This window comes from Hyperolius riggenbachi, chromosome 8, assembly GCF_040937935.1.
Source record: "Hyperolius riggenbachi isolate aHypRig1 chromosome 8, aHypRig1.pri, whole genome shotgun sequence".
NCBI lineage: Eukaryota > Metazoa > Chordata > Amphibia > Anura > Hyperoliidae > Hyperolius > Hyperolius riggenbachi.
The window spans coordinates 79779730-79792143 of NC_090653.1; the positions used below are offsets into that span (position 1 = coordinate 79779730).

General features: G+C 42.6%; 1 protein-coding gene across 3 annotated transcripts in view; it reads right to left on the minus strand.

Annotated features, from left to right (window-relative positions):
* Positions 1–4289: 4289 nt before the first annotated feature.
* SPTBN4 (spectrin beta, non-erythrocytic 4) overlaps positions 4290–12414 on the minus strand; it is a 265502-nt gene continuing 257377 nt past the window's right edge. For all 3 annotated transcript variants that reach the window (XM_068250768.1, XM_068250770.1, XM_068250769.1), the window contains one exon: positions 4290–10516. In XM_068250768.1, coding sequence (XP_068106869.1) covers positions 10355–10516 — 162 coding nt within the window. In that variant the 3' untranslated portion in view covers positions 4290–10354. The remainder of the gene's footprint in view (positions 10517–12414) is intronic.

Consider the following 12414-nt stretch of genomic DNA (forward strand, 5'->3'; position numbering starts at 1 on the left):
CCTGGCTAAAAAGATTTATCTTTGCAATAGGGATTGTTATCTGCATTACAAAGCCAATATTACCTGGAAAACCACTGCTGTTTTTGGCAAGCAGAGAATTTAGTGCTGGAGTTATCCACCACCTTCTGTCATCCTGAAGGTACAGCACCCCCTGCTAGCCTGGCTTCTGGCGGTGAGATGATATGTTAACATGTTACCCCATCCCCAGATCTGCATGAAAGACGCAGCCATATGGAGACTTTTTTTTAGGCAGTGTATGTCCTAAAAAATATGACTCACCTTGGGGCGTATTTATAAAGGGGCAGAAAGCCTCTGCTTTATCTGCTGCATCGCATTGGTGCTCCGTACAAACTCCAGCCTGGCCATTATGGTCATTTTATTTACTAGAAGAACTTTACTGTATGATATGCAATGCTGTTCTTCTACTTGGCAGCCTATTTGTTGCTTTGGGGGGGGATGACATTTTAAAACAATTGTGTTAAAAAGAACATAAGATGAGGCTCTGATCAGTAGTGCATTATACATGCATTATTTATTTTGTTTTTGTTTCTGTACAGGTATGTCAACCCCCAGTATATACTGTATGCTTTTGCTTATAGTAATGCTAAATATTCTGTGCTGGTGTTGTCTTTGTAAATCTGTCTCAAACCCTTCTCACTACCCTACAGCGATAATCTGACTTTGTACGCTCATAATTGTATCTATTTAAAGTGCTGATAACTAAATGTGGCCCTACATCTCTCGACTTGGCAGCCGTTCAACCAGCCGATTTGATAATTATCGGATGAAAATCTGTGCAGCCAAGAGCATGCTCAGTCAACGATGCAACCAATTTCGGGCCAAAATTGGGTGCATGAATTGATTGGACATACTGCAAGATGTTGGGTCATTGTGATGAATTGGTGCACGGTGGTAAAGGTGACTGATATCGGGACGAGTGACGAAAGCGATAAAGTCCCCGGCGCTGTTCCCCCTAGGGTATAAATGTGCCCCATGTGTGTGCATTTATATATTACCTGTCCTGTGTTGCCCATAATGCAGCGCCCATCCATTTTCCACTTCTTCCTTTCTTTCGGTGCGCACATGCCGCCGGCATGTAGTGGGTGGTGCCTGTGTGCCTGACGTCACATGCGCTAAACCCTGGCGGCATGTGAAGCACAAATGGAGGAAGTGGAAGACGGATGGGCACCACAGGGCAAGTAATGTATAACCATGTATTGACATTTGAAGCCTAGCGTGTGCAGCTGAAAGGGGTAATCAAGACACAGGACAGTTGGAACTGTGTCTCCTGCTCCTTGTCACCTCCTTTCAACCAAAAAGATGGTTGCCCCCATGAATCACAAACATTTGCCTGTTCTTTTAAAACAGGGTGGGTAAGAGATTGTATTACCTATCCTAATTAACATAACTAATGTAACTTGATGATAGTATGTTTGTTTAGGCTGAAGTTCCCCTTTAAGTCAGTAGTTGGATTGTCCAGAGGCTTCCTGGATCATCGCAGAGCCCACCATTCCAGCAAAGGGTCCCTGTTCACCTTCTGGCCATGGATGAGTGCATCTGGACTGGGCATGCACAAATAATCAGGGCTGTGGAGTCGGAGTCGGGCAATTTTGGGTGCCTGGAGTCGGAGTTGGGAAAAAATGCACCGACTCCGACTCCTAATGAATTTGTAACTGTAATTAAAATAAAAAAATATGATAAAATGTTCTATTTCTCAGATAATAGTCATTAAAAATAATGTATATATACAGTAATACCTGTGCTTAGTCCACAAAAATGAAATAAAACAATCAAAATTAGTTACTTGTGCTGCTTCAATAAAGCAGTCCCTGTATTTTTAAAGTCAGATATACATATCTGATTGTGACTGTATATATGATGTGTACACAGGAATCTCTTATATATACTAAATAACATCTATGCTGTAAGAATAAAGCCTGATGTGTAGCTGTGTCACAAATAGAGATGGTCAACGAGATGGAAATAATTCTGCATTGATGCTGATTTATGCAAATGTATGCACTCCCTTTGCTGATGAAATCAAATAATTTGATATGTTGTTAAAATTTGGTTTGGTGACTACAAATTAAAGGGTAACTGAGACGGATGAAAAGTAAAGTTTTATACATACCTGGGGCTTCCTCCAGCCCCCTTCAGGCTAATTAGTCCCTCGCTGTCCTCCACCACCCGGATCTTCTGCTATGAGTCCTGGTAATTCAGCCAGTCAGCGTTGTCCGGCCGCATGCCGCTCCCACAGCCAGGAACATTCTGCACCTGCGCAATAGTGCTGCACAGGTGTAGTATGCTCCTGGCGGCGGAGTGTGTGCATGCGCACTACGCCTGACTGGCTCAAGTACCTGGACTCATAGCAGAAGATCCAGGTGGCGGAGGAGGACAACGAGGGACTGATTATCCTGAAGGCGGCTGGAGGAAGCCCCAGGTATGTATAAAACTTTAATTTCATCTGTCTCAGGTTTACTTTGTTACACAGTAGTACTATACTCTACATATGCACTCCCCACAGAGCTGCAGGGAATCCACTGAGAATGCTGTGCACATTGAACACAGAGGTGTTGTCTGTTTACAATCTCCTCATTCCCCTGCAGAGTACCTGCACATCATTCTTACATGTACCCACACTTACACTGCCTAGGGCCTGATAGATGTTCTTTGTTCCGGTTTGTACCTTTTACAAGTACTCTTACCAAGGACTAGTTTTAGTCTAAAGGGAATAAATATAGCAGTCTACATATCCTTCTCACTTCAGTTGTCTTGTAAAATTCCTAAGCGTTGGCAGTTAAGAGACGAATTTCATGTTACATACTTTTAATCAACAAAATTGTAATATGCAAATTAGAGGAGTCGGAGTCGTGGAGTCGGAGTAATCCTAAACTGAGGAGTCGGAGTCGGTGGATTTTTGGACCGACTCCACAGCCCTGCAAATAATGTCAAGCATGCCCAGTGGAACAAAGACTCATCCATGGTATTTCTCATCAATGCATGAGTGCTTCATTTTACTGGACGTGAATGTACTTTACTTGTCCATGCCCACTCCAGAGGCACTTGCTCGTGGCCAGAACCAAATTCAGCTCGCTCCAGTCAGCTCTTGCTATTTTTTTTTGCTACTAGAAGTACGGTAGTTATATTTTTAGCGCTGGTATTTGTAGTAATTGGCCTGAGGAAGTTGGCTCAGACCCATGCAACGCATTGCCAGTGCATATTAAATGTCATTGTTATATAAAGCTGTCATTAATGAGATAAGCCACCTCCCCTCTTTCTCAATTTTAGTTGTTTCAACCTAATTTTATACATCCGTGGGCACCTTTTTCCCCCATTGGTGAATAATGTAGCTGGGTGGGACATGGCCTGACTTCATTACTAGACAATTCTGCTAACTAGGGGCATAACTTCCAATTATGGGGTCCTTCATAAATATTCTGATGGGTTCCTCTGGCTCTATTCCAACAACACCCCCTTCCCTGCCGTGACATCCCTGGAAGGCAGACATCACAAGCATCCTCCTTCCCCATTAACAAGAATTGGCCAATGTTCACTCCCTCTTCATTAAGCTCCCAAAACATGTGGCTACCTTGAGCCATACCGTGTTTCCTGTCCTCCCTCCCCCTTTACATCAATGGCCCCTATAGCCCTCTCCTTTCACTCCATTTCAAGCACGACCACCAATTCCCATCTCACACCCCAATTGCCCCAATAGTGACTCAGTAGATGGTTAAGTACAGTCACAGTCACGCATTTGCAGTGAGACTTGGCTTTTGGCATAGTCAGTGGGAGACCTTTTCTCACCTAAAATCAGGTAATCTGTAATAAATACAGCTCCGGGGTTTGCAGGACCACATGAGATGCAAATAATTTTGACTTTATGCAGGATTATGCAAATTCTGTATGCAAACATGCAGCTGAAAAATGGACCAATCAATTTAAACCTTGGTGTGACTTTATTGGTTAAAGCTGCATAAATTTGCATACAAAATTTACACAATCCTGTATCAACTCTAAATCACAGTACTGTAGTTGTACATCTAGGTTTAGTGAACTCTATCCCTGCACACTTGTCTAACTCACTTTCTTGCTCAGGACAGGAAAAATAAGACCTGTGATGAGTTGACACAGGATGGAGGGATGGAATAAGGACCTACAACAGCCTCTCAGTACACACTGTGCAGTCACAATCACACGGCACGTGTCACATGATGCACAAACACCAATCACCAGCCACCATTTACTCTTCCACAAAGTAACAGAAGCAGACGCTGCCCATAAAACTCTGGAAACTGAATTTTATTGAACCTGTTGCACTGAGCCCCTTGGGAAAATACATGTTTACATATTGATGTCTTTTTGTAATAGCTGGATATTCTTTACAATAAATTACATTTCTCTCTGTATTTTTTTTTCAAAACGCATTCTAGAAAACCATTTTACAGCAGTAGGAACAGAATCCAGTGGGGAGAGGACATTACCAACTCATGCATTAAAGTTGCCTTATTACCTACGGCATGCAGTCGCTTGTACAATTCTTGCACTCTCCGTGGTGTATCGTGGCTGAGAAGGTCAAGTGGTGGCTCTTTTCTCTGCAACCTCCCTGATGTGCTGCTCTTTGCTGCTGAATATCCAGACCTGCCAATAGACAGGATGATGGAGCCATTCTGATGTACTGGCATCTGCTCAGGTCTGACATCATCAACAAAGACCAGCATGCTTTGCTCCAGGGCCAATATGGCCACCATAAAATGCAAGTAAGCCTTTTTTGGTTGCGAGAGTTTTCGTAGTGAACGTAAAGCCACTTTGCTGAGAGACTTTGGTCCAGCTTACAAGTATTGCAGCTGGCCTGGGTTAATGCATGTATCCTCTGGCTGTATTAAAATAATTAAAAAAAAACCTAAGCTGCACCAACAAAAATAAGATTTTGCGTAAACTTGCAGCAGCCACTGAAGCATGCACTTTGCTGATGCATCATGGGATTGGGCGCATGCAGCAGCGTTTGTGGATTTTGAGGCATGGTCACCAGTCAAGCACAGAAGCAGCCATTTTGTTGGTTGGGTCAATATCCGTGAATTGCCAGTTTACAAGAAACCATTAGCTTACATGTGAACTGATATGAGGTTCTGTTATGAAAGTCTGGCCCAGTTGCTTCATTGTGAACTAGGAAGCCCAAATCTCACAGAGACTGATTCAGATCCACAAAATGACTGCAGTCTGTGTGGCTGAGGTGAAATGTTGAACATAATGCAATGTACAGATTGGTAAATAAAAAATAGATGTTCAGAGCAGTTCACTGGCTGTATTGCATAGTATGGCATGATAGGACTGTATGTGTAGCTTTCATTCTACACCCGGACTACCCTGAACAAATTATTACACTTGTTTGCTATAGGATTCTTGCCCCATACACGTTACTGGGCCATTCTGCTGCCTGGTCATCACTGCACAGTTAATACTTATCAAATCGTGAGAGAGGCTGAATGGGCTTATGCCAAAATTGCATATTAACTGTTAAATTATAATAGCGCTGCAAGCTTGACAAAAAAAGGACTTAATTCCACCTCCCCTTATTAACTTTTGATAAGGTTGGCTATCAAACTGACACTTCCTGTTTGAGTTCGGAAAGTTGCTGTCCTTTTCCATGCCTGACCTGTGGCCAATAGATCTCCATCTCTTAGTAGGGACCTGTCAGTATATCCAGAGTTTATTAAACTAAGTATGTCCTCAAGTTACAGATACATACTTATAAACCTACACTTCTCCCAAAGTAAAATGCACTATTACATTTTTTTTCCACTGTGGCTGTCACTTAGAGCTGGTCCACACTAGACACAGTTGCAGGACGGACACTGCAGTCCGGATCAGGGGAAGTACCAACCGTACTGCAAACTGATGAAAGTGCATCAGTTTTGCATTAGTTTCCGTTCAGGTTTTTCCCTGACAGAAAACGTCTCTATCATTAGGAAGGAGTGGGAGGATTTTTTTGGGCCAATCATAAAGCTCAGGCTATCAGTTTTAATCATAAAGCTCAGGCTATCCGTTTTAACATCCGTTAGCCTGTGGAGCTGGAGATGCGTTTTCTCATTTCTTTCACTACCCCCTGCGTGTATCCGTGGTCCTGATCCGTTGCGTGAAAATGCAGCAGATCCGGACCTTCCGTTCAGGTTTTGAAAACGGATCCCCGCAAAAGCAGACGGATCCGTTTTTTACTTGGGTGAGGCTGGCTGCTATTTTCAACATTAGTATCCGGGACTCCGTTTTTCATCAGGTTTGAAAAACGCAGCCACGGATACGTTTCCGGACCTAGTGTGGACCAGCTCTTACAGTAGGTACTAAAAATCTGACAGGTTTTGGGCTAGTCCATCTCCTCATGGGAATTTTCGAAAGCACTTACTGAACTGCAGTTGTTCAATCCAATTGACAAAATACAGCTGCCAACTTGATCTAGATACTGTTCAGGGATTTCTTTTGTAAGGGTAATACTGATAATCTCCCATGAGGAGATGGGCTAGTCTAAAATCTGTCAGCTTTTTACTACCTATAGTAAGTGAAAACTGCATAGGAAAAAAGTCATTTTACTCTTGGAGAAATGTACATTTTATATGTATGTGTTTATATTTTAGGGATAGTGGTCTTTTAAAGGGGAACTGAAGTAAGAGGTATACGGAGGCTGCCATATTTATTTCCTTTTAATTAATACCAGTTGCCTGGCAGCCCTGCTGGTCTATTTCTCTGCAGTAGTATCTGAATAACACCAGAAACAAGCATGCAGCTAGTCTTGTCAGATCTGACTTTAAAGTCTGAAACACCTGATCTGCTGCATGCTTGTTCAGGGGCTATGGCTAATAGTATTAGAGGCAGAGGATCAGCAGGGCTGCCAGGCAACTGGTATTGCTTAGAAGGAAAAACATGGCAGCCTCCATATACCTCTCTTCAGTTCCCCTTTTAAGGTTGAAATTTAGGTTTTAAGCTTAAACTATCTCCCTGGCTTACAATGATAATTCAGGATGGTCCATGAGATGCAGATGATTCCAGCTTGTATGTAGCTTGGAATTCGGTCAGTTAAATTCACTTCCTGTTGAATAAGATTGGCCCAATTCCAAGCAAGTCACGATTATTGGTTATCGGTAATACTGGCTGAGTTGGGCAGGTTATCGGTTTCCTGCCGTTAGGAGTGCTTGTCACAGCCACACATTAGCAATGACCTCTTATCCGCTACAACTGAGCTGCCCCATTTCATCCCAGAGAATGTGATTTATCTGAATTATTCATCCTTTGTTGATCCATTCTATTAAATATATATTGAAATTTCAGCTATTCATTTATAATTACTTGTTTCCCCTTCCTACCTGATCTGCTTTGAAAGACTGTCCATATGGCGTGTTCTGTTTGGTATGGCTCTGTATTGTGGCATCGTATGAAACAAGAGCTTGGTGTACCTCAGTCAGCCATGTCAACAGCAATGGAGCAATTTTCCTCCAATCAGAATTCTTTCTACTGATTCTGCATCTCCTGTTTGGATAAACTGGCCCATTCCATTGTCCCTTGGGGCTGTCAATCAAGCCTGTGAAGAAGCCTGTCTACTTCCTGGAGAACTAGTCAGAAAGGTTGAATATTTAAAAAAAAAAACAACTTTAAAAACATATTAAAAAGGTAAAAATGTATATGTTTTTACATAATAAATGCCCAATCCAATGACACAGAGTAGAGCTGTCCCTCTACTGTCACCGCCACAGAGCGGAGAGTGTCGTGTTGTTGGCTACAATAATAATATCACTGCTTCACTCTACATCTTCCACCAATGAGCAACACTCGCGGCAGCTTCTTCTGCACAGCCCAGTGATGCCGCTACTTACTAGTCAACTCACAATCTATCTTGGTTAAACCTCTATGACACACACAACATATATTATGTTTCCAAAAAGATATGCAAATTATGTGAAACAGATATGTTCTCGTGGGTTTGAGCTGAGAAATGTCATCTGTTGATGAAGAATACTTTTTCCATATCATTCTAGATGGCCAGCCACAACCTGCTATCTGTGGAATTACTGAATAAGGCAAAAAGCAGTAGTCAGTAGTTTCTCCACAGGCTTCTTGTGAATCAGAGTAATGGCAGTCTCCCTATACTGGATGTACTTTTAGGAGTGCTAATTTCTCAATGCAGCAGAGCTCCGGTTGGTTGCTGCAGAGGTAAGTATAGCCCTACACTTACCTCCCCACCCAACCTTCCGCTGACAATAGGTGCAACTCTTTAGATAGGACAATTGTTTGGAAGCTTCCTTCTGTGTTAAGAGCAGCAAGGACATCCAGGCAGAGTTGCTTCCCTCTCATCAGAGGAGAATCTCCAGGAAAGAAAAAAAACACACTTACCAAAGAAGAGGGAAGCTCTAGACCTTGTACAGACTTTTCCACACTGTCCTCCAGACCTCTTGACGCTTTCAGAGTCTCCTGAGGAAAGCAGACAAGGGCTTGTCGGATTGAAGATCAGGGCCATGCTTCTCTTCAGGAATGAGCGCAGCTGTACTGCACCAGCGTTGTTTGTGCAGGTGCAGCATGGTCACAATTGCATGCATGAAGAGGAGCATGGCGAGAAACTTACGAAGAGCAGCAGAGGTGAGGACAACACGGGAAGACTCTAGAAGTGTCTAAAGACTTCTCTATTCTTCAGTAAGTATGTGTTTTCTTACCGGAGTTTCTTCTCAGGTTCTCTTTAGGATACCTCAGACAGGACTCCATACACAAGTACAATGCTGAACAGCACAGAAGGAGGCTAAACAAAGGCCTTTCCGAGAAAACTGCAGAGATATTGTACAGAAAAACCGCTTTTGTTAAAAATAATAACTTACCCTATTTTTGTAATTTCATGTGATGAAGAATACTGTATTTGAATTTATAGTCCTCAATGAATTTGCAATACTGAACTGCAAAGGTATGCAGCTTCACCTGACAGAGTACTCTTGCCATTATTTAAGACTGCCTCAAACCTACCGGCTTCCAGCATGAGTAAGTGGCTGAACAAACAAGAACCCTCAATACTCAGTGAATTGAGGCCCCAAGGTCTCAATTTCTGCAAAGCTTATCCCCTGTCTTTAATAACATTTCTAGAGTTATCACCATGGTGATGAGGCATGTAGTATTCAGGAAACCTTTTACCTCAGGCAAACCTAAAGTTACCTCTTCTGTCTTTTGGAGTTATTTTAAGGATTGGAGAGTTAACGACAGGCTGTTAATTAACTGCGTGTGAAAATAACTACAGAGGAGGTAAATGAACTACAGAGGAGGTAACATAAGGAATGAAGAGATAAGATAACTCTCTCACTGTGTGGAGATAAGTTTTCTCTTGCCTTATCTCCAGTGTGATCTTAGTGAATTGAGGCCATTGCCATAATGCAGCAGGGTTTGATGCACCCATATGTCATATTCTATTGGCTGTTAAAAATGGTTCTATTTTTATATAAGAACAAAAAAGCTGAAACGGATGATTTTGAGATTGGTGCTCCTCAAGAAAAGGTAGAATTTCACTTTAGAGAGGCCTGTATGGCTGTTCTGTGGCCTGTTCCGTCGCTGGGGCTCTTCAGAAAGGGCTGCATAAGATGCTGCACTGCTGATGAAATGTGATGATAAACTGTTTGTAAATGGAAGGTGAAATATTGCAAATCATGAAGAGCATTAGAGGACATTGATATATAAGCCTTTTACTTCACCCCACGGACCTGGCGTTTTGTAGCAGCCACATATATATTGCACTGTATAAACTTCTTCTTTAGATCCCAAAGCATACTGTCAAAATAAATAGAAAACTAGGCATCTGGTCTTCTGCAATTTCGTAACACCTGTGCTCTCATATGATCCTGATCTAAGCGTACAAAGGATATCTGACTCATCATCGCCAAAGTTGTGTGGTTCTTCCCCCTTTACCAGCGAGTATTCCAGAACCCACAACCATCTGAACCTGCATTCCCAACAACTACTTCACCAGAGATGTAGGCTATAGCGTTATACTGTTGGGGCCTTATATATGTGTATTCTTCAAACTCTGAAAGAGCTAGATTAACATTTCCAGCACCAGATACTGAAGAAACTGGTGGGGAATGTTTGTAGGATGGGCATTTCTGAATAAAACCGTTTTAACACTCGAGTTTTTGGCGGAGGAAAAAACTATGTTCAAGAAATGCATAGACATCAAGATTCAGTTCTGAAACGTCAGAAGGCTCCTCGGACCACCTGTAGAAAGAAGTTCTGGAAGGGCTATCTCTTCAGGTACCAGACCAACATCCGGCTCTGCCTGAAGGCGGAAGAAGTACAGGAAGAGGGAGTGTAGGAGGCTCCAAACTACCCTCTTATGAGTTCACTTCTTACGGCCCCCTGCACTGGATCTGCGATCAGACTCTCGTTTTATGTTGCCTTCATCGGTGGAGGAGGTAGTAACAAGGGACTGGCTCCATTTGGCAATCTCACTGTGTTCAGAGACTGAAGTGGAAATAGCTGTAATCCAGTTTTTCATTTCCTCCTACGGGAAAAAGAAAAGGAACTGATTCGATCAAACCTTGTTTATGATTACTCTATAGCATTAGGAATCATTGAATACAACAGTAAGAGGTATGTCCAACTAAAGGTATGTAAATTGCTTTGGAGAAGTCTGACTCAATCTCACTCTATGGTAGATAACCAAATGGCGCTCTTCGTCTAAGGAAGAACAACATTTCTTTATAATTTGCTCAACATTAACCCAGTATACATCTCTAAAACCTGTGGTGCCCTAACCATTAGCACTACACATCATTCTAATTATAGCTACAGCTGGCCGCTCACCCCTCGCCTCACTCCCATGGTTGGGAATGTTCTGTGCCTGTGCAGGAGCAGAACGCTCCCGGTCACAGGAGCGGGGGGGGGGGGGGGGGGGGGGGAGGAGAGGTGGCAGCAATACCGGAGGCTACCACAGGAGAACAGAGCAGCCAGGAAGGACGGCAAGGGAGCTAACACAAACGTGGGACTGGAGGAAGCCCCGGGTAAGTATGAATGATGTAGTGTGAACTGTCTGAGGTTCACTTTAAGCAATAGGGTCCTGTCTGCAAGGACCTGCAATATAAGGGCCCTTTTCCACTAGGTTTAGCGATTGCAATTGGGCTGAGATCTCATTACCTTCCATTTCCACTGCTATGATTGTGCCGTGATCTATCTGGTATACTAATGCAACTGCACCTAAAGTCATGCAGGTCAGCAATTGCGAATAACAAAAAAAAACCAACCACAGTGCTGTTGCGATCAGCAAGATGTCCATGATCTGCTTTTTGAAGCAGGTCACAGCCTATTGGTAAAAGGCATTCCTGCAAATTGTTTTTGCTATTTCAATATATGCTTGGATGTTTTAAAGAATTGAAATACAGTATCCTGGCAGCACTTTATTTCTGTGTGGCAGTAACCTGTGAGTAGGTGGCCGCAGGATTGTCATGGTAACCAGGATTCTCAGAGGGGAAAGTTACAGCACTGAGGTTTTGTGGATATGGAACCTCCAACTGTGTATTTTTTTCTATATCTTCTGTGTGAACAGTGCCTGTATTACATTCTACAGATCCCTCCGCCTATCAGCAGCCATCATCAAATGGCACTGGGTTACCAAAGACACGGTAAGATCCTACCTTGTAGCACAGATTATAGTGGCTTTATGCTAAGAATTTTGCTAAATAAGGATTACTGCTGTTTTCCCGTTAAGAAAAAAGAATGATAAGAGAGCGCCTCTATGGTGCAATACCTTCAATTCAGTTTGCAAATGGCAAAAGAAATGCACATAAAAGATCATACAAATTTACAAGCATATCTCACATGATTCCTTGGACGTTGACCGTGGCCAGCGGAGGACATTAAAGGATACCCAAAGTGACATGTGACATGATGAGATAGACATGTGTATGTGCAGTGCCAAGCACACAAATAACTATGTTGTGTTTTTTTTTTTTATGCTTTGCCTTAAAGAGTTAAATATCAGGTATGTAAGTGGTTGACTCAGTCCTGACTCAGACAGGAAGTGACTACAGTGTGACCCTCACATATCACACTGTAGTCACTTCCTGTCTGAGTCAGGACTGAGTATGTGTGTGGGACATGTGGGTATATGACATACCTGGTACACACATTTAATTATGATTGGCCAATCACTGACCAATTTTACCACCTCTACGTAGGATGATGATCAACAGATACTGAATACTATGAGCAGATTGTGTGGGTAAACCCACATACTACATGGAGGTGGTAATATTGGTCTGTGATTGGCCAATCATAATTGAAAGTGTGTACCAGGCTTTAGTTATGAAGCGCCCGTAGTATGGTTCAGTGGAATAGGGAGAACATTGGGTGGTGCATCCTAATTATCTTATGAAATATGGTTCTCACACTATGGTCCTGTTA